The sequence below is a fragment of the Rosa chinensis genome, chromosome 1, assembly GCF_002994745.2.
Source record: "Rosa chinensis cultivar Old Blush chromosome 1, RchiOBHm-V2, whole genome shotgun sequence".
Taxonomy (NCBI): domain Eukaryota; kingdom Viridiplantae; phylum Streptophyta; class Magnoliopsida; order Rosales; family Rosaceae; genus Rosa; species Rosa chinensis.
The window spans coordinates 12,164,658-12,192,095 of NC_037088.1; the positions used below are offsets into that span (position 1 = coordinate 12,164,658).

The 27,438-nt window shown below is 35.5% G+C and overlaps 2 protein-coding genes and 1 long non-coding RNA gene across 28 annotated transcripts; 2 read left to right on the top strand and 1 right to left on the bottom strand.

The window, feature by feature from the left end:
- The first annotated feature begins 13 nt into the window (after nucleotides 1-13).
- Nucleotides 14-3,578, top strand: LOC112173391 (probable receptor-like protein kinase At2g23200). 3 transcript variants are annotated; one of them, XM_024311022.2, is made up of 3 exons: nucleotides 266-407; nucleotides 713-2,544; nucleotides 3,063-3,578. In XM_024311022.2, exon 2 carries the CDS (start codon nucleotides 915-917, stop codon nucleotides 2,535-2,537), a length of 1,623 nt encoding a protein of 540 aa, XP_024166790.1. In that variant the 5' UTR covers nucleotides 266-407; nucleotides 713-914; the 3' UTR covers nucleotides 2,538-2,544; nucleotides 3,063-3,578. The 3 variants fall into 3 exon arrangements, with proteins under 3 accessions (XP_024166776.1, XP_024166782.1, XP_024166790.1); XM_024311008.2 differs by having other exon boundaries at nucleotides 14-2,544; XM_024311014.2 differs by having other exon boundaries at nucleotides 14-2,539.
- A 4,667-nt stretch (nucleotides 3,579-8,245) lies between these two features.
- On the top strand, nucleotides 8,246-10,461 carry LOC112201159 (zinc finger MYM-type protein 1-like). The gene is made up of 3 exons (XM_024342181.1): nucleotides 8,246-8,695; nucleotides 8,800-8,921; nucleotides 8,985-10,461. The coding sequence occupies exons 1-3, from the start codon at nucleotides 8,246-8,248 to the stop codon at nucleotides 10,459-10,461; spliced, it is 2,049 nt and encodes a 682-aa protein (XP_024197949.1).
- Nucleotides 10,462-20,392: 9,931 nt separating this feature from the next.
- Nucleotides 20,393-26,818, bottom strand: LOC112188878. Of its 24 annotated transcripts, none has more exons than XR_005804927.1 (13): nucleotides 26,208-26,815; nucleotides 25,947-26,123; nucleotides 25,399-25,724; nucleotides 25,187-25,289; nucleotides 24,681-24,720; nucleotides 24,195-24,266; nucleotides 23,091-23,189; nucleotides 22,621-22,683; nucleotides 22,458-22,543; nucleotides 22,021-22,127; nucleotides 21,443-21,588; nucleotides 20,835-20,977; nucleotides 20,393-20,717 (listed from the first exon to the last, which is right to left on the bottom strand). It is a non-coding gene; the product is annotated as an uncharacterized LOC112188878 (long non-coding RNA). The 24 variants fall into 24 exon arrangements; XR_005804923.1 differs by having other exon boundaries at nucleotides 25,187-25,297; nucleotides 26,208-26,814; XR_005804926.1 differs by having other exon boundaries at nucleotides 25,176-25,252; nucleotides 26,208-26,813.
- Between the last annotated feature and the right edge of the window lie 620 nt (nucleotides 26,819-27,438).

Consider the following 27,438-nt stretch of genomic DNA (forward strand, 5'->3'; position numbering starts at 1 on the left):
TCGTGTGCTTAGTTTCTGTCTTGCACAATTTACATGCTCATTGAACTCCATCGTCCTTCTAAAGTTCTAGGTATTGGCAAATTCACCCTAGTTCATCATTTGCCATGGGGCATCTTCGTATCCCATTACTCTCTCTGCTTGTTTTTCTCCTCAACCTCTCATCCTTTCACTTTCTCTCTTTAGCTGATGATTATTTCATCAACTGTGGTTCACATGAAAATGTGAGCCTCACTTCTGGCCAGAATTTCTCTGGGGAATCGAAGTCTGCAGGTTACTCTTTCTCCAAAAGCAAGGCTGTCAAAGACATCAACCAGTTGCCAGATATATCACCTCTATATAAGACAGCAAGAAGTTTCAATAAACCATTCTACTACCAGTTCAGCATCACTGAAGATGGTACTTATCTGGTACGCTTACATTTCTCAGCTTTCTCCTCCTCCTCCTCCTCAAATAATCTCTCCACGGCTGTTTTTGGTGTTTTGGATTCTAAGAATTTCACACTGTTGAACAATTTCACCGCCAAGAACACTACCTACTCCCCTGTGATAAAGGAATTCTTTCTCCGAATTGATATCACCGACTCATTTAGACTATATTTTACTCCTCAACCATCATCTTTTGCATTTGTAAATGCCATAGAATTATTCCTTTCCCCTGTAGATTTCATCCCTGAGAACTATACCAGTAATCTCCCTTTACATACAATTTACAGACTCAACGTTGGAGGCTCACCAGTAAATGACACAATAGGGAGAAAATGGGAAACAGATGATAGTCATATCTCTGATCAAAACTCTGCAAAGAAAGCCACTCCTCAAAGTACACTCAATTTAGATCGCTACGGAAAAATTGATGGTTTGGTTGCATCTAATGCGTCTGTAGCCCCACTTTTAGTTTACCAGACTGCTAGAGAGATGACGAATGTCACTAGTAACATAACATGGCTTTTTAGTGTGAGTAGTAAAGCTAGACACATTGTCCGGGCTCACTTCTGTGATATTGTTGGTCAGCCTGGTAACATTATATTTAACTTGTATGCAAATGGCAACTTCCGCAAGGAGATCGGCATCATTTCTCAATATTCGGCTGTTCCCTTCTTCTATGACTTTGTGGTGAATTACAGTGAGTCTGAACTCTTTAATATTAGCATAAGACCTAACAATGGTGCTTCTGAACAAAATGCATTTCTAAATGGTCTGGAAATATTGGAGATAGTGGAGGGATTAGCTCCAATTCCCAATGTGAAAGAGTCCAAGAAGAATGTTGTGGCTCCTGTAGTTGGTTCAGTTCTTGGAGGCCTGTCACTCATCTGCGTTTTAACAGTTGGATTTGTGTTTGGTTTCAGACACAGAAAGGCAGAAAAGCATGTGGAGACTTCAGTTTGGTCACCAATGCCTGCAAATGGAGGAGGGAGTTCTCACAGCTCCGCTCTCAATCTAGATTATCTTGGGTTGAAGATATCTTTCAATGAAATTCAGTCTGCAACAAACAACTTTGACACAAAGTTGGTGATAGGTAAGGGTGGCTTTGGGAATGTTTATAGAGGCACTCTTTTGAATGGCACAAAAGTGGCTGTGAAGCGAGCTTATAAGCGAGATGAGCATGGGTCAGGATCAGGCCAAGGCCTCCTAGAATTCAAAACAGAAATCATAGTGTTATCGAAAATCCGCCACCGCCATCTTGTCTCCTTAATTGGTTATTGTAATGAAAGGTCTGAAATGATACTAGTGTATGAGTTCATGGAAAAAGGGACGTTGAGAGATCATTTGTATGATTCAGACGTGCCTCGCTTGTCGTGGAATCAAAGACTTGAAATTTGTACTGGAGCAGCAAGGGGTCTTCATTATCTCCACACAGGTGCAGCTAGGGGAATCATTCACCGAGATGTCAAGTCCAGCAACATATTGCTTGATGAAAACCATGTTGCCAAAGTTGCTGACTTTGGCCTTTCGAGATCTGGAGCTCTCGATGAAACGCATGTCAGCACTAATGTTAAAGGCACTTTTGGTTACCTTGATCCTGAGTACATGATGTCTGAACAATTGACAGAAAAATCTGATGTTTACTCATTTGGTGTAGTTCTTCTTGAGGTGTTATGTGGAAGACCTGCTATTGATCCAACGCTTCCAAGAGAGCAAATGAACTTGGCTGAATGGGGAATGCTTTGCAAGAAAAAAGGGTTGCTTGAACAGATTGTTGATTCTTCATTGAAAAATCAGATTGATCCTAGCTCACTAAGAACTTTTGGTGAGACGGCTGAGAAGTGTTTGCAAGATGATGCTTCTGATAGGCCAACAATGGCCGATGTGCTGTGGGATTTGGAATATGCATTACAGCTTCAGAAAACAACAAAGCTTAAAGAGGCTCATGAGGACAGCACCACCATTGCTGCTTCATCAGCAGCATTCAGTTTGCCAATTGTTCAGCGTTTTCCTTCACTTGGTTCGACAACAAATGGAGATGATACGAGGGACAGCGACTTGGACACAACAGAAAACAAAATTTTCTCCCAATTGAAAATTGGTGATGCCAGATAGATGTAAGGTTTGTCAGCTAACATTAACTGTGATTTTGTTTTTTTAGCCTGTCAAGTAAATTGGTGATGTGCCTTGTTACTTTATCTATATGTTTGTTTTATTAGTATCTCTAAGATGTGATATATCATAGTGTCTCAATTCTGCATAAATACAAGCTACATATGATTTCATCTTCACTGTGTTCCTGAGGCTACTTCAGCCGTCTTCATACTTTCATAGCCTAAACTCTCATTCATGCTAGTTACCCTTTTTATCCTTTCTTTGGCATCCATTGATGTTGTCATCTGACTCAAACAAGTTGCAAAAATAGGTAGAGCCTAAGACAAGATTTAACTTGGACAGTAAGATCAGGGTAAAAAAGAATTCAGATTAAAGAAAAACCAGATTTACAGTAACAAATGGTTAATCCTCAAACCTGAAAAGTCTTAGATGGAATGGCTAGAACTCTCAGAAAATCTCATTTATATCAGGAAGAAATCCTATTTATTAGTCAGGAAGGGGTTTTTAACTTGTGTTTTGCTTCAGTCAGGAAGCACCAGGAGGATGTCTTTGCAAGTTTACTGCTTTCTTATAAAGAAAGGCCATTCATCAGAGAACAAATTCTTCAACATACGCTTGAGATAAGTTGCTATTATATATTTATCAATCTAGACACTGGAAATTATGTGTTCTACTTGCCCAACGTGTGGTTGGCTTGATGTTGGGATCATTGATTTTATGTTTAGAGAGTTAAGAGAGTCAGTGAGATGGAGGTTGATATGAGTTTATGACCAAAAGGTAATTAAACGACTCAGCATGCCTAAAGCTGTTCCATTGGACTGGAGCTATGTTTAAAGCACATCCAACTGTGCACGATGTTCTCTCTTGAATGATTAGGCAGAACATAATTAGAGTACTTTAATGTATTAATCCTTCTGATAAATTCAAGTGATCGAAAAAATGTGTATAGTACGTATTATCGCATAGCACACTGATTCCTTGTTTCTCTTTTTGTGTTATGGTTTTTTAAGAATAAGAATAGCACAGTGATATCTTTTCTTCTATGGTTGTATTGTGGTCCATTACATGCTTTTTTTAATGATTATGATCTCTTTAGTTACAATAACAAGGATAATGAGGAAAATCAGTCTACAAATCCAATCGTCATGATAGTTGTAGACTTGTAGCTTGTTTGCACCACCATTTTTTTTTTTTTTTTTTTCAGGCAACTAATTTGGTAGCCATCTTGAATACCCTTTCTGTCTCCACCCTTATAAACTCATTCCAGTCCGTTTAGTTAACCGTATGTCTGTATCTGGACCCAAATTAGACTCCATAATAAAACTGACTAGGTGTAATTCTGAGAGAGAACATAAGGTGAGAAAATAGTGATATAAATGTGATCAGTAGTACACTACCATCGGGTTTTCTGGTTCCTTCATTTGGTATTTTATCCAGCACATTTGTCAACAATTTCTACTTTTGTGCTAAGGTCTGCAAATCTACAAGAGAGCAAATTTCTTTGAATACATAATATACTTCTTTTGAGTTATCATCTTTTTAATTACAATAACAATGACATCTGTACCGATGCTTGATCTTCATCTCCAAGAATCCAATTGTTTGTAGCACCATTGATAACCATCTTGAATATCTTGATTTTTCCTTCTGCTTCACCCTTAAAAATACTGTTGTACGTGGTCTGTCCATTTTCATCTAGAAGATTTGGTGAAACAGCTCAGAGAAGCCGAAAATGTGAGATGAGAGGTAAGTGTGTATCCTAATTAATTGCTCTGCTTGTTTTGGCCCAACATGACTTTCAATAAGAAATTGTTCATCAAACAAACTAGAAAACTATATATGAAAGAAGGAATAATTTTGTATTGGAAGTCATTTTGGCTGAAATTGGCAGAGAGGTCATCAGTCGTTGAGTGTGTAGGTAAAGATGAGACAAAGGTATTTGATACGATGCCTCCTTTTTAAGCTTCGGCACAAAAAGAAGACATCTTGCACAATTTCTAAAGGGCTGGGCAGAAAAGCCCAAACACCCAGAAACCGGCCCGATCGGTCTAGTCTTTTTAACAAAATTTTGAGTTTTGTACTAAAATCGTTTATATATCGGCCAGGTCTGGTCTGCCGTCGTGAATAAAAAATTAGAAAAGGACCGAAGTCTTGTTTTTACCATGTGTCTACATATAATTCGTCATCTAAAAGCTTATGATAGATTTAGCATAGGTGATTACAAACCCAATTATAAAAGGAAAACAAGATCAATTACTCGATTTTAGTTGTTCGATCAAATACGAACCCTGGCCTCTCCTCTCAACCTTCTTCGAGAAAAAAACTCTCAACCCAAAAATGATTGTCATGAGTTCATCTCCAAGTAAAAACTCTAAATTCCTAATCACCTCTCTCTTAACCCAATCCTCAATCTCTCACAAAATCCTTAAATCCCAAACTCAGGTTCTCAATCTCTCATTCTCTCTAATCAGTGAATCGAAACCCAATTCTCCGAGGCCACTGCACCTGTCCGACACTCCAACTCAGTCCAAAACTCTGATAGTCTCTCAGTGCGACCATAGTCCAAAACTCTAACTTAGTTGAATTGAAGCTGGAACAGAACTGAGATTATTTGCTGCAAAACTCTCGGGCTGGTCAGAAATAAATATTTGGCTCGAAAAATTTCGGTCCGGAATCTAGTTGGGCTTAGAAACTGCAATGAGTCATTTTAAGACCAGCCCAAAAATTAAGGCTCGAGATCGGTTCCTGCAGCAATTTACTCGAGTCCGACCCTTGCCTAGCCCTAATTTCCATACTCGTTGAACTCTACAGCCCTTCCAAGTTACTAGCAAAATCAACCAAGTTCATCATTTTCCACGGAATATCTTTACATCCCATTACTCTCTCTGCTTGTGTGTTTTCCTCAACCTCTCATCCCTTCACTAGCTTTCTCTCTTTAGATGATGATTATTTTCTCGGAAAATTTGGTCGATGGATGCTATTTTCGTCACCAGATTTCATCTCCTACAAAATCACATAAATACAATATATTAATAACAAATAACAATTATCATTTCATTGTGATAATATACTAAAATACCAAGAATCATAACACTTATCTATTGGATTTGTAGGCATGTAAACACTGCCCTTAAGAGTAGATTTCGCCCCTCGGAGACAATGTCTCGGTGTAGCAGGTTTGTGGCACCCTACCCTCCAGGGTACAACAACCGTTAATCCTTGTAAGCGTACACTCGCAAACTTGGATCCTAGAAATGCTTGATTTTTTTCCTTTGACATTATGGAAGAGTAAAAACAAGGAACACTCTAGAATATGTATGAACTCACTAGAGAAATGGCTATGGAGAGGACTATAGAAGATAATGAATTTCATTGTGTGTGTAAGACGAAGAAGTGATAGATATAGATAGTAGATGAAAAGGCTTAGAGATATTATGAAAATTTAATAAGATAATTATTGGAATATCGTAACTCCCGTAACCTTAATATGCTATAATATTATGAACATAATGAAGTAGTAACGTTTAAGCATAAATGTATAGTAAATAGTTTTTCAAAGTATTGGGAGTTACACAAAGTATTTTGAAATACACAATCAAAATTTCCAACAATCCCCCACATATTTCAAAATACGGAAGCTGCTAACTGAAAGGAAATTATAGAGTGCCAAAGGAAAATGAGAATCCAATGCTTCTGAACTGGTGTCTTTTGGACTATGAACCAGCCATAGGATAAATAATTGTGATCCATAGAAATTTGGCGAAAATTAAATTTTCTATGAACCAAAATTTCTTAATATGAATCAGAGAACTACCATCCACACTGAACTCTCGAAATCAAGCATTTTCCGCGGGTGGGTACGAATAAGCCATGCACCCCTACCTAGATATTCATGAGTGCTCTAGAAGACTTGCCCAAGTTTCATAGGAAGCGGCCCCACTTCCACACTCATATAAGTAAGTCCATCAAGTGTGTACTGGAATCAAACACACCACCCATGTTTAAGGGCTATGGTATTTATTAAGAACAAAGTTTATCCTTGTACGTTCCAGTTAAAGCATTATCTATGCATCATAGGGATGGACTCAAAGTTTAATTTGATAGTGTGTCACTGATCAGCAAGTGACTTGTTATTACCCATATGAACCTACTTCCTAGGATCGCCATTCACATAGGTTGGGTTACCATCACTGTTGACCTTTGTTATAGGCATAATCTCATCCCCCTCGATGTATTAACCACCAGCTTCGGCCTTTAGCCTAGTGGTTTTGTCAGAGTATTGGCCAAAATTAACTCTGACCTACACCGCTTGTTGAATAATCTCAACAATAAGTAATCTTCATTGGATTTTTAGTTATCCAATCTCACTTAGATATAAGAGCCCATTTTTTCTTGTCTTTCCTTGACCCCCACATTTTTTGAGTTTGTCTGAATTGACCTCAGGCTTATATAGGCAAGATTATATCAAGCCATATATATTTAGGCAATGAATATTCACATGTCAAGGACTTGGGAATTTAATAGGCAACAGTATTTACCGATTTCGTGACTTCGGATACTTTAGTCACACCCACATTTAGAGACATCAAGTGTCTCTTTATTCTTGATCAAAATTAAATTTGATCATGGAGGTACATCGAATGTCCATTTTCTCAAAGCAAACCGAACGCAGCAATTAATGTGATAGTTTTTTTCAGGCATCAGCGTAAGGGACAATATCGAGGAGTCAATGAATAAAAACCGCATATATTTATTTGTTTTGAAGTAACATTGACCAAAAGGCAACTAAAATTCAAAAGGCAACCCAAAACCTTAAGGAAACATATGGAGCCAATCATCTAAGCAAATATGGCTAGCTAGGGAACCATATTTAGAGACTTGTTGTCTCTGCATTATATCCGGAAGCAGGGGCGGATTCACATATAGGCGAGCTTAGGCACTTGCCTAGGCTGAGATTTTTTTGTTTACCTTGGATTTATATAGGTTGGTTGTAGGCAAGCCATGGAAAAATGGCAGAAAAGGGCAAAAACTAGAAGAATTTGGGGAAGAAGACGTCTACAGCGCGGCATTCTTTTTTTTCTTTGAGATTTTCATTTAATATTAATGATAAGCCAAAACGACGTCGTTTTAAAACCAAATAAGAGAAAAAAAAAAAAAAACCTAACGCACAGTTCAAATAGCACTTGGAACTGACGTCGATTTGTCTGCCACTCTGCCCCAAGTCTCAAATTCCCAATTTTGGAGGGCTTCCATATCTCTCTTTAGCCCTATTCTTTAGATTTGTTTGACAATTGAAGAATTGAATATTGTAATTGATCTATTGACAATCAAGTAAGCTGTAAGTTTTTTTCTTCTTTTTTTTTTTTTTGGATCATGACGTTTGATGAATGATGATGATGCTTTGAAACTTTTCAATGTCTCAAAGTCCAGGGCTTATTACGTACTTCACATTGACAGCTTGACCCATTATGCTTTGAATCCTTTGATGATGAATTGATGATGCTTTGATTCCTATAATTACATTTACATAGCTACTGACCATATTTATGCTATTGGATTTCATCAAATTATGCTACTGAACTTTAACACAATCCATTTATGTTATTGAACTAGTGAACTTCATCAAATTAGAATTAGTTTATCCATTTGTATGCATTTTATTATTTTATGGCAATATCTTTTATGCGTAAAATTCAATGATAACAGTTATGAAGAGATATTTTAAAAAAGTATCGAGACCAGAGGAGACTTCATCTTCTACGAAGAACAATGTTGATAGTGAAAGCTCAAAGAAAGATGAACTTGAAGCAATTTTGGATAATCTTCCTTCAGACCCTGCAAGTCGAAAGCGTATCTTGGATTATGATCCAAATATTCGTGATGAAGTTCGACATCGTTATTTGCTCAAGGGTCCTTGTCAGCCTCGAAACCATGAGTTTCCCCAAACATTAATAAGTGGAACAAAACGACGTTTTGTCCCTTCTTGGTTTGATGAACATCCTGAATGGTTAGAGTATAGCATAGAAAATGATGCTGTGTTTTGTCTCTGTTGTTATCTCTTTAAACTACATCATGGTGACCAAGGAGGCGGTGATAATTTACCTGCAAAGGCTTCTCTAATTGGAAGAATAAAAAAGGACTTCAAGATCATGTTGGAGGTTTGGGTAGTGTTCACAACCAAGCTTTGCTAAATTGCCAAGCTCTAATGAATCAGAAACAACATCTTGAGTCAGTTATTAGTCGTCAATTGGAATCCTCTAAGCATAACTATTACACTCTCTTGAATGCTTCAATTGATTGTGTTTGTTTCTTGTTGCGGCAAGGTCTTTCTTTTCGTGGTCATGATGAATCTGAATCCTCTAACAACAGAGGAAACTTTCTTGAACTTCTAGAATTTCTTGCTGAACATAATGACAGTGTGAAGGCTGTTGCCTTTGAAAATGCTCCTAGAAATCTACAGTTAACATCACCTGTTATACAGAAAGATATTATAAATGCAGCTGCAGTTGAAACTCTTAATGCAATCATGTTTGATATGGGTGATGCACCATTCTCTATTTTGGTTGATGAAGCACGAGATCATTCAGTAAAAGAGCAGATGGCAGTTGTTCTTCGCTATGTAGACGATAAAGGCCAGGTAATTGAAAGGTTTGTTGGCATCCAACATGTTAAAAGCACTGATGCACGGTCCTTAAAACTTGCAATAGACGAGTTATTCTCCAGAAATGGGTTGAGCATATCAAATCTTCGAGGACAGGGCTATGATGGGGCTAGTAATATGCAAGGTGAGTTCAATGGTCTTAAGGCACTTATCTTGAAAGAAAATGATTGTGCATTTTATGTTCATTGTTTTGCACATCAACTTCAACTTGCCCTTGTTGCTTTAGCTCAAAATTATGTTCCAGTTGCTTCCTTTTTTTTCTTAGTGACAAGAGTGGTTAACATTGTTGGAGCATCATGTAAACGTCGTGATCTTCTTCGAGAGCAACAACAGAATGAAGTTATGGAAGCTCTTCACAATGATGAACTTCTAAGTGGAAAAGGGTTGAATCAAGAAACTACTCTCAAACGTCCTGGTGATACACGTTGGCGTTCACATTACGGCACCTTACTGAGTATTATTTCTATGTTTTCTTCCACAATTAAGGTGATTGAAATGATTATTGAAGATGGAACATATCCTGATCAGAGAGGGGAAGGTAATCTTTTGTTAGCACAAGTGCAATCGTTTGACTTCATATTTTGTCTGTTTTTAATGAGACAAGTGTTAGGAGTCACGAATGATTTATCACAAGCATTACAAAAGAATGATCAAGATATTGTCAATGCTATGGATTTAGTCAAGGCATGCAAGCAGCAACTACAAACAATGAGGGAAGACGAATGTGAATGGGAAACTTTTCTTGACAAGGTTTATTCTTTTTGTGGCAAGCATGGTATCAAGATTCCCAATATGGATGATGTCTTTGTTGCTCAAGGGAAATCCCAACGGAGAGCTGAAAAAATAACAAACCTTCATCATTATCGAGTGGAGGTCTTTTATATTGTGATTGATAGACAATTTTCAGACTTGAATGACCGTTTTAATGAGGTAAACTCTGAGCTTCTTGTTTGTGTTGCAAGTTTAAGTCTAGATAATTTATTCTCCTCTTTTGATAAGCAAAAGTTACTCCGTCTTGCCAAATTCTATCCAAGAGATTTTTCTGAAAGAGATGTCTTATCACTTGAAGACAAGCTTGATATTTATCTTAATGAAATGCGATCCAACAATGAATTTTCTCAATTGAAAGGAATTGGTAGTCTTGCTAAAAAATTGGTGGAGACAGGAAAGCACAAAACACATGCATCAGTCTACAAGCTTCTAACTTTGGCTTTAGTTCTACCGGTTGCAACAGCTTCAGTGGAAGAGTATTCTCAACTATGAACATTGTGAAGAATCCACTTCGTAATAGAATGGGAGATCAATGGATGAATGATAGTTTGCTTGTTTACATTGAGAAAGATATATTCAATAGCATTGGTAATGATGCTATAATGCAGCGTTTTCAAAATATGAGATCGCGCTGTGGACAATTACCGTCTCGTTGATTGAAAACTTGTAATGTAGTTTTTTAATTTTTTAATTTTTTATGGAGTTAGCATTTTCAAGTGACTTGAATTAGTATTGATAAACATTATTTTTTCATTTTTTTTTTAATATCTTACTAACTTAATTTGAATCTTGCCTTACCTGAGAAAAAATCCTGGATCCACCACTGTTCGGAAGCACCAACAATATAGAATCAGGCAACTATTTTCTCGGTGACCAAATTCTCAAGGCAACCATGTTCATTACCATTTAAATATCGAGCATTTTCCGGATAGGCAACCGTGTTCATTACCATTTAAATATCCAGCAACCCTTATAATTTGTAACCAAATTTTAAGGCAACATTTTTCCGAAGGCATCAACCGGAGGGACATAATAATATTCTGAGGCATCAAATTACCAAAGTCAACCGTCAATATAAAACTGACAAATAGTTTCTCAATGCATTATTCATGATAACACGTTTATTTTTCAGGCAATCGAGGCATCATCTTAATCAAGAGGCACTGGAAATATTGAGAGGCCTACTATATATATGATCCCTAGCTTTCCAAATAAAAATATACAACAAGAAATTCAATCTCCTTTGTTTCCTTTCCGAGCTCAAAGTATTCATGTGTTTCCTTTAATTTATCTATTCCACCAAAAGAAAGTTTCAAGCTGTTCGATACGATCCGAGTATTGTGAGTGTACACCTACAAGGATCGAGGTTGTTGTACCCTGGAGGGTAGGGCGCCACAAACCTGCTACACAGAGACATTGTCTCCGAGGGGTGAAATCTACTCTTAAGGGCAGTGTTCACACGCCTCAACCTAAAACTCTTTTCGAGTAATATTTCCTTTAGAAGCCTATAAATTGAAGAGATAAGTTCTATAATCCTTGTTATTTTATCTATTATGACAATAATATTATGATTATTATTTGTTACTAATATATGTTGTATTCGTGTGATTTTGTAGGAGAATTTATGACAATAATATATGGTGACTCAAGTAACATCCATCAACCAAATTTCCAACAATCTTAAGAGACTTTATTATTTCTGAAGAAACAATAATCCAAAGGCAACATTCAAATTTTTTTTTTTCCTCCTTGAAGAAAAATACTTTGAAGGGACCTAATCCGAAGGCAACAACAAAGGAACAACTTTTCGAGTTATAACGGTAAAAGTATTTTAATGCATAGAGAATAATTATGGTTCAAATCATATAATAAAGAGAATTAAAAACTCTTGCTAAACCATAAGGTTAATAGCAATGATGTAAAATAAATAGTACGAAAATGAGAAAACGATATTAATACAGCTATTACTATAGAAAAGTAGAAATGCAAAACTGTTTGTTTTAAGTTACAAACACAATGCATTGAACAATGAAGCGAATGTAAATTAACCTAAAAGTAATAGTATCACACAACTTAAATCATCATTACACCATGCATTACTAACTCAAAAATATACATTCTAGGTTCAATATTCAAATGCAAACTGAAAACCTATTAACAATTAAAATATATACTTTACCATTATAACATATATTAAAAGATGTTAAATTATAACAAGATCAAGTATGTAACTATAACCATACAAAATAAGTAGTATTAAAAGAGAAAATTATCTTGAGCAAAGCAATAATTGTACAACTGTAAAACTGTTTTGTTTTTCAACAGACAACTAAGACCTCAAGAAAAGGAATGAATGCAATAGATTAATAACAATCTGGGCATATTGAGATCTTAATTGAAAGGCTAAGCAGACACTTTATAATCATAAGCCAAAATAAAATAAAATTGAAACTTAATGCATGATTAAAATGCAACGGACATTTTGCAATCTGCAAGAAGCTAACTGCCATACTAATAATTCTAAACCAAGAAGAACAAACTCATTCATAGATATATCTAAAGATATAATAATATTAACTCCACAGTATATTCTTTTCAAATTTCAGAGCGGAAAGGCAATCTGTTGAATGAGAAAGAGTTATACTCACAACAACTAAATGAATATCAGACTTATCTTTATATCCAAGCTTTCCACAAGGAAACATCCACCAACGATATCTACTCTTAAGATTGTTGGAAAATTTGGTCGATGGATGCTATTTTCGTCACCAGATTTCATCTCCTACAAAATCACATAAATACAATATATTAATAACAAATAACAATTATCATTTCATTGTGATAATAGACTAAAATACCAAGAATAATAACACTTATCTATTGAATTTGTAGGCTTCAGGAGGACAGATCATTCAAAAAGAGTTTGTGGTTGAGGCGTGTAAACACTGCCCTTAAGAGTAGATTTCGCCCCTCAAAGACAATGTCTCGGTGTAGCAGGTTTGTGGCACCCTACCCTCCAGGGTACAACAACCGTTAATCCTTGTAAGCGTACACTCGCAAACTTGGATCCTAGAAATGCTTGATTTTTTTTCCTTTGGCATTATGGAAGAGTAAGAACAAGGAACACTCTAGAATATGTATGAACTCACTAGAGAAATGGCTACGGAGAGGACTATAGAAGATAATGAATTTCATTGTGTGTGTAAGACGAAGAAGTGATAGGTATATATAGTAGATGAAAAGGCTTAGAGATATTATGCAAATTTAATAAGATAATTATTGGAATATCGTAACTCCAGTAACCTTAATATGCTATAATATTATGAACATAATGAAGTAGTAACGTTTAAGCATAAATGTATAGTAAATAGTTTTTCAAAGCATTGGGAGTTACACAAAGTATTTTGAAATACACAATCAAAATTTCCAACATATTTCATCAATTGTGGCTCCAATGTTAATGCAAGCCTCACTAACTGTCAAGAATTTCTCTAGGGAATCGAAGTCTGGTAACTCTTTCACGAAAAGCAAGGCTATTGAAGACATCAACTAGTTGCTAGATATATCACCTCTATATAAGACAGCAAAAGGTTTTAATAAACCATTCTAGTGCCAGTTCAACATCAATGAAGATGGTACTTATATGGTATGTCTACATTTCTCGGCTTTCTCCTCCTCAAATAATCTCTCCACAACTGTTTTTTGGTGTTTTGAATTCTAAGAATTTCAAATTGTTGAACAATTTCACCGCCAAGAGCAGTACCAACTCCCCTGTGATAAAGGAATTCTTTTTCCGAATTGATATTACCAACAAGTTTAGACTATATTTTACACCTCAACCATTTTTTGCATTTGTAAATGCCATTGAATTATTCCTTGGCCTTTCAGGTTTCATCGCTGAGAAGTACTATACCAATAATCTCCCTTTACACACATTTTGCAGACTGAACGTTAGAGAATCACCAGAATGACATAGTGTGAAGAAACTAGGAAACATATGATAATCATTTTTCTAAACCAAACTCTGCAAATAATGTCAGTTATGGCCCTATCCAATTGTACTATTGCCCCAAAAAGGGTTTGTTGGACTGCTAAAGAGATGAGTAACACTATTATTAGGCCAGCCAAATCCTCCAACATAACATGGTTTTCAATGTGAGTAGGAGTGCTAAACGCATTGTCCAGGCTCACTTCTGTGACATTATTGGTAAGGGTCTGATGACATTATATTTAACATGTATTCAAATGACCACATTCTTTATCTATTCCTTTTTACTATGATTTGTGGTGAATTCTTGTGAGTCTAAAATCATTAACATCACCATAAAACCAAATATTGATGCTACTTTTGCAAATTATACATACATCTAAAGCTAAACCCACTTTTCATAAGGGCCTGAAATGGAGTTACGGTTTTGCCCCTATGTTTCTCCTTAATTACAGTTTGCCATTCCTTTTTGCACTCTGATTGGTTTGGTTGGTCTCCACGTGGCTCTGTTTGCTTGCTCCACGAAGAGAGAGATCAAGAAGGATTGAGATAGCCAGACAGGTCATGAAGGATCGAGAGTGTACAGGTGTGTTTCTTTGCTTTCTGAGGAGAGTGAGAGAGGAGTTATTCAGGATTGAGAGGGTGCAGGTTTGTTTCTTTGTTTACTACATACTATTTCTCAACGCGCTGTTCATCGGCTTCTGAATTGGGTGTTTTGGTAAGAGAAAGTTTGAAAATTGGGTTTACAGAAAGGGAAAGATTACATTTTTATGCTATATAATTGATAGCTTAGAGCTTCATTGAGGATCTGAATTTGTTTTGTTTTGCTATTTCTTTTGTCTTACTTTTTGTTTTGTGGAATTTCTGAAGTGCATGGTGTAGCAGATCAGATTCGTTTATAGGTGTCTTCAGATTAAGCTACTCTGGTACAAGGACTAGGACTACCCTGAGAATAAGTTAATGTGTTGGAACCATTATAGATTAATGTGTTGAAACAAGGTCTACGTTGAGAATTTGTTTTCAAAGATAGTGATATGTGTGTGCGTTTGTGTGCTGTACTTTTGTTGGAAATTAAAGGTTATAATTTAGAGATAAGTTAGCTAGGTGTGTGTGTGTATATATATATATATATATATATATATATATATGCCTTGAGAATTAAGATGCATATTTTTACCTTTTTTTTTTGGGTTTATAGCATTTGATCTAGAAAAGGACCAGTAATTACTCAAAACTTAATTGGGGTGTGATCGATAAGGTGAAAACTGATTGTAAAACTTTGAGTTTAGTTATAAGATCTATGGTGTTGGCAATAGCAACCTTTTTAGAATAGTAATTAACTCTACATATTTAAGTAGACTTATGGAGAAATCAGCTAGAATTGGGTGGGGCATTATGGCATTCAGATCAATCCTCTTGATCGAACATATAATTATGTAGTTGCCTACCACAAAGCTGGAATACTGGACAGTTCAAAAGCAAAAACATGTGAATTTGATTCAGTAAATCTGTGCATGATCCAATTATATTATGGTCAATTTGTCAAATTAACTTTACAGCTATCATTTTGATTCGAGTCTCCCAAAAATTGCATGTGATCAGATTATTGCTATCACCATATAGTTATACACATCACTCATGACTAGCTTAACAATAATCATCGAACCAGTACTACTTTAAGCTGGAGGAAGCACCATATTTTCCCCCCTGTTTCTGCCTTCTTTGACTTATTTTGTTTATGTTCCATATTCTAGGTAAGTGATACAAAAAGAATGGGTTTGTATGAGCAATTAGGAGTGGCTAAGTGACGGATTTTGTTTAAGTAAAGTATGCACGGCTTTTTCTCTTTTGTTTTTTTGTTATTCTTAATGCTGCTCATGTTACTATTGAGATTGTTGTGTAATTTCCATTGTGATCCAATAACATCATTCTGAAATGTATGAAAACTGATCAGTTAATGTGCTGTGCATCTTGAATTGAAACTGATCAGTGTTGTTGTGCATATATTCATGTATAGCAGAGCAAATACTAATAACTCCTGAATTCATCCCTTGAAAACTGATCAGTATGTGCTGTGCATATTGGTAATTTATATTGGATGGTAAAGGGTGAGAAGCAGATTCATATTGAAAGACGTTATTAGACAATCAATATTAGTCTGGACTGCTGTCACTTTTGGTATCAATGTAACTGGAGGAAGCATCATTTTGAAGAACTTCCGTTGATACGTGGTAACCAACATCAACACCACTTTTCAGCAGACAGATGAAATGTAGCTAGGTTAGCCTATAAGTAGAACAATATACTTTTGACAAGCTGTGTCAACAACAGTTGTATTGTACATTTGCACATTATCAAAACATTCATATTACCACTATATTTTTGACAAGCTGTGTCAACAACAGTTGTATTGTATATTTGCACATTATCAGAACATTCATATTAATGGTAATGTTAGTTGCAAACATAAGTCTCTAGCTGTCCAAACTTGCAGATTTTGTTTGAACACCCGCAGCAACGTGCGGGGCACCTATTATAGTTTACTATATACTATTTATCAACGCACTGTTCATCGGCTTATGAACAGTGTCGGCTCGAACAGAGTCGTACTGTGAAAAGTCGATTTTACCCCTGCCTCCTGTCTCTTGCATGGACACCTGCCGTACTGCTCAGTGCTATCGTGTCTTTGCTTCTTCGCTCCAGAGAGGTGGAGAGAGAGAGAGAGAGAGAGAGAGAGAGAGAGAGAGTGAGGAAAGTGGTGTTGTTCGTTACCATTTACAACTCTGATTCCATCTTCCTTGCTACGACGTTCCTTTTGTCCTCCGATCAGCTCCTCCGGTGCAAGTGATTTGCGGGTAATTTGTTTTATGCTCGGATCTATTCTTCGTAAAATTTATGTGTTTTATCATTGGCAGAGGGTATAAGAGAGGGAGAAAGTTGCTAATAATAGGTTCTGCATGTCAAATTCGATTCGGTTCTTTGTATATGACTGATTTGGGTTTTGGTGATGCAATGGTTTACGATTGTCATATTGGTTTTGTTATCAAGAAGGAGAAGGAAGGCGATTTTTGGAATTGTGTTGAGGAAAGCAGGAAAGCTGCAGGTGAGACACTCGCTTCTGTTTTGATTTTTGAAATTCGTTCAATTTGCATATCAGGTAGAACTTGCTTAAAGTATTTAAGAAATGCTGGCAACAGAAGCTGTCAAATGGTTTAGAATGTCTTGATTTTGGATGACACAGCGTAAATAACTGTTCATATTTCTGCAACATCATAGATGATTATATACCAGACTTTATGTCAATCCGACATATTTAACTATCAATATTACTCAAATTTTTACCCTTTTTCTCTGTTTATTTAACTATCGATGGAACAACATGGTTAGCTGTCCAAAGATCACAGCAACAGTAATAGTAATCATAAGCAATTATACCAAAGATATCATAAGGCCTCAAAAGGATCGTGTCTACCACTATTTCAGATTTTGAGTTCCAATTGGTATATTAATGATTTATGCATACATTGATACAAGTAAAGATATGCAATGAGTTAAGTACACATGCCATCATCAAACCTGAATGTGTGTTCATGTGTGGTGTTACCAAGGAGGAAAGTGAAGGAAAATTAGAGACAATAGACTTACTGATACGTCATATAGAACCAGTAAAGGAAAACATAGCAATTAGTTCTGAAAATGCTTTTGCATTGGCTTCTTAGGGTTCTTCTGATGCTCCGATAAGGACTGAAACACCAAAAATAAGAGGGGAGTGACTACAGATGGATAAATATAAGTGGATATAGAGAAAGAAACACAGAGTGAAGGGTACTATAATTAAAAGAAGACTGCAATAAAATCATAGACAGGTCTATTCTGTTTTCCCATTTATAAGAAATAGACAGGTCTGGATCTGTATAACCGTATGATTTCTTCTTTGACTATACATGTTTTCAGTGAAGATTGTATATATCAGTGCTGGTTGTGTTATCTAATCTGTTTGTTGTTATATGCTGTGCCACTCTAATGGGTTTTCTCATTGATTATAGCTACTGTAGCTTTTTTGTCAGCTATTGTCTCTATTTAAACAGTTGTCTTTATGATTTATTCTTCAATTATACAGTTTTGCATTTCTTGGATTGATTAGTTTGTGGTGGATTTGCAGCTTGAGAAAAGAGTGAATGAGGTCGAGCAGTATTACTTGAGGAAAGGTAGTTTGCAACCAACCACTTCGACGGATAAAGACAGGGATACACACTTAAATACAATTAAGAAGCAGCAACAAGATGCATCACGTAGGGAAGTCGCTGCTGCAAAGAGGATGCAAGATTTGTTGAATATGTTTTTCCACAATCTTCAAAGAGGTATGCACTAACCTCATGATAGGTCACTGGCAATGGATCAACGTACTTGGGTATCTAATGATGAAGATATTTGCTTTACATGCCAGGGTTCTGCTAACGTAAATGATTGTTTTGTAACGTAAATGAGTGTTTTGTATGTTTGTTAATTATGCTTTCTCTTGATAATATTGTTGAATATTTTGATTTTAAAAATCAACATCTAAAGTTATTTCCTAGAGAAGGGGGAAACTGAGATGATGAGGTGTTGGGAACAAACTCAAATATGGATGGTGAAATTAAAATGCTATATGCTGTTATCAAATTTGAAGGATAATGCCAAGTTTTGGATGTTCATGTCCATTTCTTATTTCTTAAAGCTATAGACTGTAATAAGTTGATACTATTACATAATATCAAGGTTGATATTCTGCAATCAGTTGTTCATGTTTATCTCTACAATCACAAGCTAAACAGGACAATGTTCATTGTCACTTATAGATTATTTCTTAGGTGGATATTAAGTTTCACAAAAAGCAGAGCCAAGGAGGTTATATAATGATGGAATTTTCTCTTGCTGCTAGAAAACTATGTTCCTTCATACAATGGTTTTATTTTTTTTTAAATTTTTTTTACATCTAATATTACTACTGCTGCATCTATTGGTGAGGGTTACAAACTACATATGCCGGTAGACTTTTATCTGTTTTCATGGTTTACTTTGTATAAGGCTTTGCCTTACTTCTTCGATTTGAAGCTTTGCTGCTTCAAAAGTGATGGAAGTATTTGTCCTTGCTTAATCAACAGAAGTTCACTATTATGTGTGAGTGTTTTTCTGGGTTCTATCCTATTTGTTGTTAATCTGTTGATTTGTTTGGAAAGAACCTTTCTTATTGGAAAATCTGATCTGGGATTGTAGTAGATGGTGATTAGCTCCAACTTGCAGGGATCAAAGTGTGAAAGAGATGAGCTTTTGTTCTGTTTCACCATTTGTTTTTTTTGTATTCCTGCTTAGATTACGACCCGTAGGTGTCCTTTCTGTCATTTCTTTATCTCAGTAATATGTAGCTGTAAATCAGAGAGAGCTATCTTTTTTTAAAAAACTTTACATGTTGACAGGGCAAAAACAATACTTAATAAGTCAGTAACTGGGAGAGTAGCTGCGGAGGCCTGAGTGCTCATTAGGGGGGAGCTCCAAAACGGTGAGGAAGTCATCATACATCAACCCGAGGTTAGCTCCTGTTTCTTTCTTTTGATAATTAAGACATAACATGAATAATAGAGTTAACTAATTATCTCATGAAAGAGAGCCACTTCATCTAATAACACATCATCTCCCCATTGCAGTAAATTTTGCATTCTTCAGTTATGAGAGCAGTGTGGTAAGCTATTTCATCTGTTACACCAATAAAATAAGCAGTTTTGTATCTCTAAGTATTGTATATTTGTGCACCACATAGCTGCAATGATGAATTCTCTGTCTAACTTCATTTGATGCTTCATAGGTTATAGATCCAACCCACCATGAAGAGTCTGTTATAGGTGAACGAATGACTGCTACACTTAATTCTAATGGTGATGTTTGTGCCATTCAGAAGGCTGGAAGGGAGCATATATGTTGGCGGAGATATCACTAGAAAAATGTACTTCATGTGTTCTAAACCATCTACAATCAGAATATTGTACTTCGTTCTCTATCCTTTCAATTTCAATTCTCAAATTAGGATCAAAACATCCAACACTTTCAAAGCTCGCATCAAAGTGCGTGCACAAATTCTTGTGCATTTCTAAATGGTCTAGAAATATTGGAGATAGTGGATGGATTAGCTCCAATTCCTAATGTGCAGAAGTATATTGGCTCTTGTGATTGGTTCAGCTGTAGAGAAATGCACAGTATCACACATTCTATTACAACGTTAATTTTTGTCTATATGTGTTGTCCGCAAAGCCCATGTTTTTTTTTAATAACTTAGATTTTATCTGTAGAGATTTAAGGTTTATGTTTTTATAAGAATTTCAACCACAACAGAAAAGAATAAGTATAGATTGTAAAATGAGAAGTATGGATTTGTCACCCTCAGATAAAAAAAATTTGAAATTAAGTAAAAAAAATTTACTAGAATATTCACTATCCAGTATAGTGATTGGTCATTGTTTTGCACTAGTTATATTTGCCCGGGCTTTGCTGCGGGAATTACTGTTATATGTTACTGGGATAACATTACATAGCAGAATGTTTCTGTTGCAAACCTTCATTAAAGAATGATTAAAATATGTTACACGAATTTCTCACTGGAATCAATAACTTCAAATCAAACTTGGTATGTATCGGCTAATAAAGCAATAGATGAAAGACAATAATGAGAACTGTTTGATGGATGTTGGCTAAAAAATTAGCGGTTTGGCTTGTCATTCTGAAGTTCCTGCAATGTACATTTGATAACTTTTATTGAGAATGAATGGCTATTGCTGATTTCAAAAAGTCAGCATTGTTTGGGGAATGTGCTGATTTCATTTGTGTAGTTAGTGATTATGCTAACCTTGGAGCGCAATATCTTAAGCTTCCAAATCTGTGTATCAGTGAACATCCAATTGCTGCAGTTGTAGAACATGAGCAGCTACTGCACTACCTCCACACCAAGTAGAATGGTCTGCTTAGATACAACCAAGACATTTTTTGACTCTGCGAAGGACAGTAGGAACCATGGTCATCAAATGCCGAGTAGTCAACAAACTTGCAAAAATAGTGTCAACAATAATCAAAAACACATGCTATTGAATCAATTCAGTGTTAATATTTACAGTTGGATCTGATTTTCTGTGGCTAAAGTCAGATAAAGAAAAAAGAAATAATAAGGAGAAAGGAAAACCGTTATGAATGCAGAGAGAAAGTAAGTTTGAAAGTATACATTATATCAAGATTGAATTGAAATGAAATCTAGTATACATTATATGAACATTGATACAATTTACTTTTAATCAAAAGTAACTTTAGAGTAAATCATCAATTTCATGCTGAAAATAGGAAATGATAAAGAATCAATATACAGTGATGATCGTATTTTTTTAATATGAAAAGAGTGGAGAAGTAGTGGAGAGTATATTTTTATCAATCATAGTGATAAAATAGCTTGCAGAGAAAACTTACCAAGGAAGGGATAAACTATTCTTTAGGTGTGTCTTGCGTTTCAGTCTCCAGCTAAAGAGTGATTGCAGGTAGAATGCTCTTTTGATGCTTTTAGATAATCATTTCATAAGGTGTTGGCCTCTCTTGGTTTGTCGAGCACTTGATACCTAATCAGCAGCATATCAAATGAAGAATCATAAATAGAAGATTCACTATTGTACCCTTTAAAACAAAGTAATGAGAAGAACTTCTGAAAAATACACGTGCCACACAAAACCAACCAAGCACAAAGCATGCATATCATAAGGAAAAGGCAGAATAACGTCAACTGAATCACAATAGTGTTTTAGATTCATTGATCAAGAACAAGATAGTGTTTTCATAATAGTGTTTTCATATGGTTGAAAGTTAAGTCAATATATATGCACAAACAACACAAACAGTGTAATGAATATATGTGGTAACTGTGAAAACACAAAATTATTGAAAACCTGATTCTTTATCAGCAAGTATTGAATTTTGAAGCATTCAATCCTTGACCGATCAAATACAGGATCCACAAAAAATTTCAAATCAAATTCGCACAAAATCACAAATACCTTCCACTTGTTTTGTTTTGAGTAACAACTTTCCGCCTCTCTCTTCTGCTTCTTTTCCTTATTCCCTGTTCTTTTCTCTCTCTCTTTGTTTTGTCTCCTCTCTTTTTCTGTATTGGATGAACAACAAAATCCGAAAATTACGAATCGGAGCATATAATAAGAAATCAAACTATCAAATTAATAAAAATAATAAAATCAAAACAGAGACTTAAATCACCTACTACAACTTTGTCACCTTGTTCTTTTTTTTCTTCAAATAATCATATACGCAAGTTCATGGAAAATATTAGAAAGTATTCATTTAGACATGCCAGAAACAAAGAAAAGAAAAACTTGTACGTCTTTGAAAATGATTGAATGTTAGAAAGGAAATTCATTTGAACTGAGAAAGAAGATCACAAATTCAACTAAAGCATAGATTTAATTACTTGACTAACCTAGAGAGCAACCTCTGTAAGTGAAGATCCTCAAATAAACTCAGACTCAAAGCCGTTCTATTGTGCTTCGCTGAATCAGTAAGCTCCTGTAAATTTCATTAAAATAAAAGGATCGCTAAAGAAAGAAAAGAAATAAGAAAAGAAGTATGTTCACAGATGAAACCTTTTCTATTTGATTTTAGTCAAATCTTCCTCTCAGACTATCAGTGGAATTTTAATTTGGGAGCTGTTCAAAAAACAAAAATACAAATACAAATCAGTGAGCTAAATACCTTTTATCTTCTTTGGCCTCCATAATCAGAGTGTATTATTTTTAAGCTCTTAACTTGAAATTCAATTGAGATGCTTTGATTTCATGAATCAGAGTGTGGCCCATTTTTCTGTCAATTTAATGTGAAATAATGCATATCAATTTGTAATTATCTATATCAAATAAGATATTGTGTAGAAAAAGTAGAAACAATAGTGCAAAAAAGTTCAATTCAAAATCTACAGTTGAGTTAGAGTGACCAAAGGTACTTCGAAATAGAACTGTATGAATATCAGATGGTAAACGAATCAAATTAAAATAATACGCTGAACTTTGCAGAAGATAAAAGGTATATGTGATTTTATTTTGAGAAATATATTTACCTTCTAGATGTAAATTGATTAGTTTCAGGTAGCCTCCTGCTGATTCTGTTTTGGTCAGCTAAGTTTTTTTTTGTGAGCATGTCCAGAGAATTTTTTTTGCTGTAAGAAAACAGAAAATCTATCAGTAATTTGCATATTTCTAAGTGTGAAAAAGGAAGATGGACTTTTGTTCATACATATTTCGTATGCTTATTGAGTATGTAAATTACGAAACTATGTCACATTGCAATTCACGGGAAGAAAAGACAAACTATATTGGTCTAATTAAACCTAAATGCAAAAACTAATATATTCTGATAATCTAATAAAGGTAGCCAGTGCATTAACATTGTTGTTTCTAAAACTGGTTCAACAGGTGAACTGTAGCTGCAAGTTATCATGCTAAATTCAAATCTATCTCTTGTGTTTGAAACATGAAAATCAGAGAAGAAATTTGATAATACATAGAAATGCAATAAATCAAGGTTATTAAAATGTTGACATATTGAACCCAATGACTGAAATTCAGGACCCAAAAAAAAAAAAAAAGTACAGTAAAAGATCACAATGTTTACTGTTATTACCTACTATAAACAGTTTAGAATGCAAAGAGAGATGGCTTTGGTGCTTTCATTCTAAGATTTCAGAGCTAGAATTGTGACCATGAAAGGTATTCTGTTATGCAAAGATGTAAATAATATTACAAACTATGACTTCAAACCGAGTAGGTATAGTAAAAAGATGAGTTAATGATGATAACAGTCAAAATGAAGTTCACACAATGTAACACCTATATCCATGTATTAGCTTTACTGAGAAGGTTTTGATTCACATGTGTTATTATGTAAGATAAATTGGAATTATTTAATACAAACGATGCTTTGTTAACTATATGCTATATAACAAATACAGTGGTTTTGATTTGTTATCTTGATTTCACAGTGCGAAAAAGCTTTGGCCTCTGTAGATATTCAAAAGCTACAACAGATATTTTAATCAACAAAACAAAGAAAGAAAAAAGGTTTTTGTTTTGATGAATTGGAAAATTTCAGTAATCAATCACTATGAAGATAGCAGTACTAAATTCATTCCAATCAATCTCAAAAACCAAATATCAGTATCTACCTTTTCCAAAACGCACACAATCTGATTTGCCGTCTTGTCTTTTGTATCTGAGTGGTTGATCTCTTATAAAGACTGCAAATCGTAGAAAAAACAGTTTGAGATCAATCGTTTTCAGGAACATATTAATATAGCCAAAATCAAACAAAAGCAGCTCGGGTAGATCAGTAAAAAGTAGTTAACATGATATAGATAATAATTTTTCATAGACGAAAAATTGAATTTCCTTGCAAACTTCTTCAATTCCTAGCCTTCTGCAATTTCTGCTTCTGCCAGCCTCCTAGATTAGATCTTTACTTCAATTTCCAAAACATTTTTCTAAGCTGTATTCACACTTTCTTTTCTACCCTTTCATTTTCAGTTTCATGTCAATTGTATTCAGTTTCAGTTTCTTTAATCCCACACATAACAACTTCTTATGTATACAATCACTTGCTTTCCTAAACAATTCACTAACAATCCTAACTCCCACAGCAAAGTGCGGCCAACCTGAATAATTTTATCTCAAAGCAACTGATCTATGTTCAATCTGAAAAAAAAAAAATGAAAAACAAATAAGGTTACAGGTAGCATATATATAAACCATTATTTCATTACAAACAACTGATATCATTTTCATGACTCGATTGCTAACCAAGTATCATTGTTCTAAAGTGTATAAGTCATTCTCAGTCAACTTGCAGACCATTAAAACCAGCCAAAAGGAGGAATCTTTACATTCCTCCCAGCATGCCATTATCAGTCAACCTGCAGACAGTTATCAGTCTACACCCATTTAATCGATTACCAGAAAGAAACTATCTTTTGAATCATGCCGACTCAAAACGTTCCCAATTCTAAATTAACTCTTACTCTCTCACACTCAAAAAAAAAAAAAAAAACAATTTGACACTTTGACCTTCCTGATATCAAATTCTTGAGAACAAAAATCAAAAGGTCAAACCTTGAACCTCTGCCAACTCAAAAAACAGTGCAAAAATTCACCTTTAAACTACCTTATGGAAGGTCAACAGCGATCGAAAATGCCCTCAGGCTTTTGCAAACCACAATCCAATCTGAAACTGTCCTTGAAAATTGGGAAATTGATCAATGAAAAATCTGAACAGCTGAAAAGAGTCTATGAATCAAACCACAAATCCACAAAAACCAACTAGCTAAAGCTTCAATCAATCAGAAAAAAACTGTGAAAAAATTCAAAACCACTTACCCTTGCTGGCCCCAAGCTTCGTCTACCCAAAACCAATCCAGTCACCAAGATTAAACAAAAAGAACAGATGATAAAGATCGAATAGAAGTCGGATGCAAAGAGCAGACGATGATTGCAAAGATCTCTGATGCTGAAGATTGAATAGGAGTCTGATGATGCTGGAGATGGAATACAAATCTGACGCAAACAACGATCGGAATAGAACGGCAAGTCCAACTACCTATGCTATGAGATCATCTACAAAGCTTCTAAAAAAAACTCACCTGGAACACAGATGATCTGAGAGAGAATTCACTTGAAAGAGGAACAGTAGTAGTGAGCACAACCTGCAGGCAAAATCCATGACAACCCAATATCAAAAACAGCATAATCAATATATTTGCTCATTGTGAGAGCACAAAATGATTCAAAGCCTCACTCTTTATGATCAAGTATTCAATTTTGAAGCATCCAATCCTTGACCGATCAAATAAAGGACCCAGAAAGAATTTCAGATAAAAAAAAAAACAAAAAAACAACAAATCAGATTCTCACAAAGTCATAAATACCTTTCACTTGTTTTCTTTTAAGCAAGAGCTTCCCGTCTCTCTCTTCTCCTTCTTTTCCTTCTTCCCCGTTCTCTTCTCTCTCTCTCTCTCTCTCTCTCTCTCTTTCTCTGTGTTGGGCGAACAACACAGAGAAAAAAGGCTTTATCGCTGTTGATCCCAGTGGCTAACCTTGATAGTCTGCAAGAGTTGATGTCGGTGTAGAGATGTTAGTGCAGATAGGTATTTCCAGAAAGAGAAAGAGCGAGGTTTATCGTTACCTACCCAGACTTATCAGAAAATAACCGAATCGGAGACTTCCGGTGGAGCCGCGGATCTTCAAATGAGATTAGAGATGTTTGATCGAACCGAGGAAGAGAGTGGAAAAAAAAAGGTCAGTGGCAGAGGCGTAAAAAAAATCCAAATGAGGGCAGAACCGTCTTTTCAGTCTCTTAAGAACTACTGTAACCAGCCAACCGGGCTTTAGTATATAGTATAATAATTAGCCTAATTTGAAATGCAAACCATCTTATTAATGTCATCATACACCAATTTCAAAGTGTGATGTGACATGGCCTCCCACACCGAAACCTAGTTTTCACAGCCAAAGTCCACAACTACCAAAAAAATAAACTCAATTCGAACAATTGCGCCCACCGAAACCCTAAAAATGACAGATCGGAGGTACGAATTGAACCATCAGAGGGGACACAGATGGAAATACTGAAATTTTAGAGAGAGAAAAGATGGTTCTAGCTAGAGACAGAAAGGGGCAGAGAGAGAGACAGAGAGTTTTAGAGAGAGGAAGCGTTGCCGCTAAACTTGAATATAAAGCAGAGAGGCTGGGCCAATGAAATTTCACAGAGCCGGCCTGAGCAATGTAGAAGATGAGGGTCTAGGAGGGAGACCCCAGGTTTGGAATTGGGGGGGGGGGGGGGGGGGGATCTCCGCACACATGGAGGAAAGGAGGGAAATTGATGGTGTGAGTTTGGTGGCGGGTGTTTGGTAGTGTGAGGTTAAGCGCAGGGGATTGGATTTGAAAATACTCTGGGATCCACTAGTGCCCCATATGGTTTTTGAAGTGTTTTGGTGAATTTACGTGGATCTCCTTTTTAGGTTTGGAGGAGTCGGCTCGAGATTTGGGCCAAGTCCGACTTTGTGATGGTGTCATGAATTTTCATAGCTTCATTTTTAGAGAGGTGATAGTGTGAAATTTTATACACATGAGATGATAGTGAGATACAAGTACATACAAAATAAGTACGAAAATGTCAAAAGGACACCCAACAACTTAATGAAAGTTAGGGATCAAAAACGCAGTCACTACTAATTAGCTGCACTACTTGTAACTCTTACAAGAATACATTATTATAACCAGAAAATAGAATGTCTTCACTTCTTCTATAAGACCTATTTTGTAAGCCACTTGGTTGAAAAAACCACAAACAGTGAAAACTGACACAACAACTGAAACACCAAATCCCCATGGAATCAAAAAGGGGATCATTAGATGAAA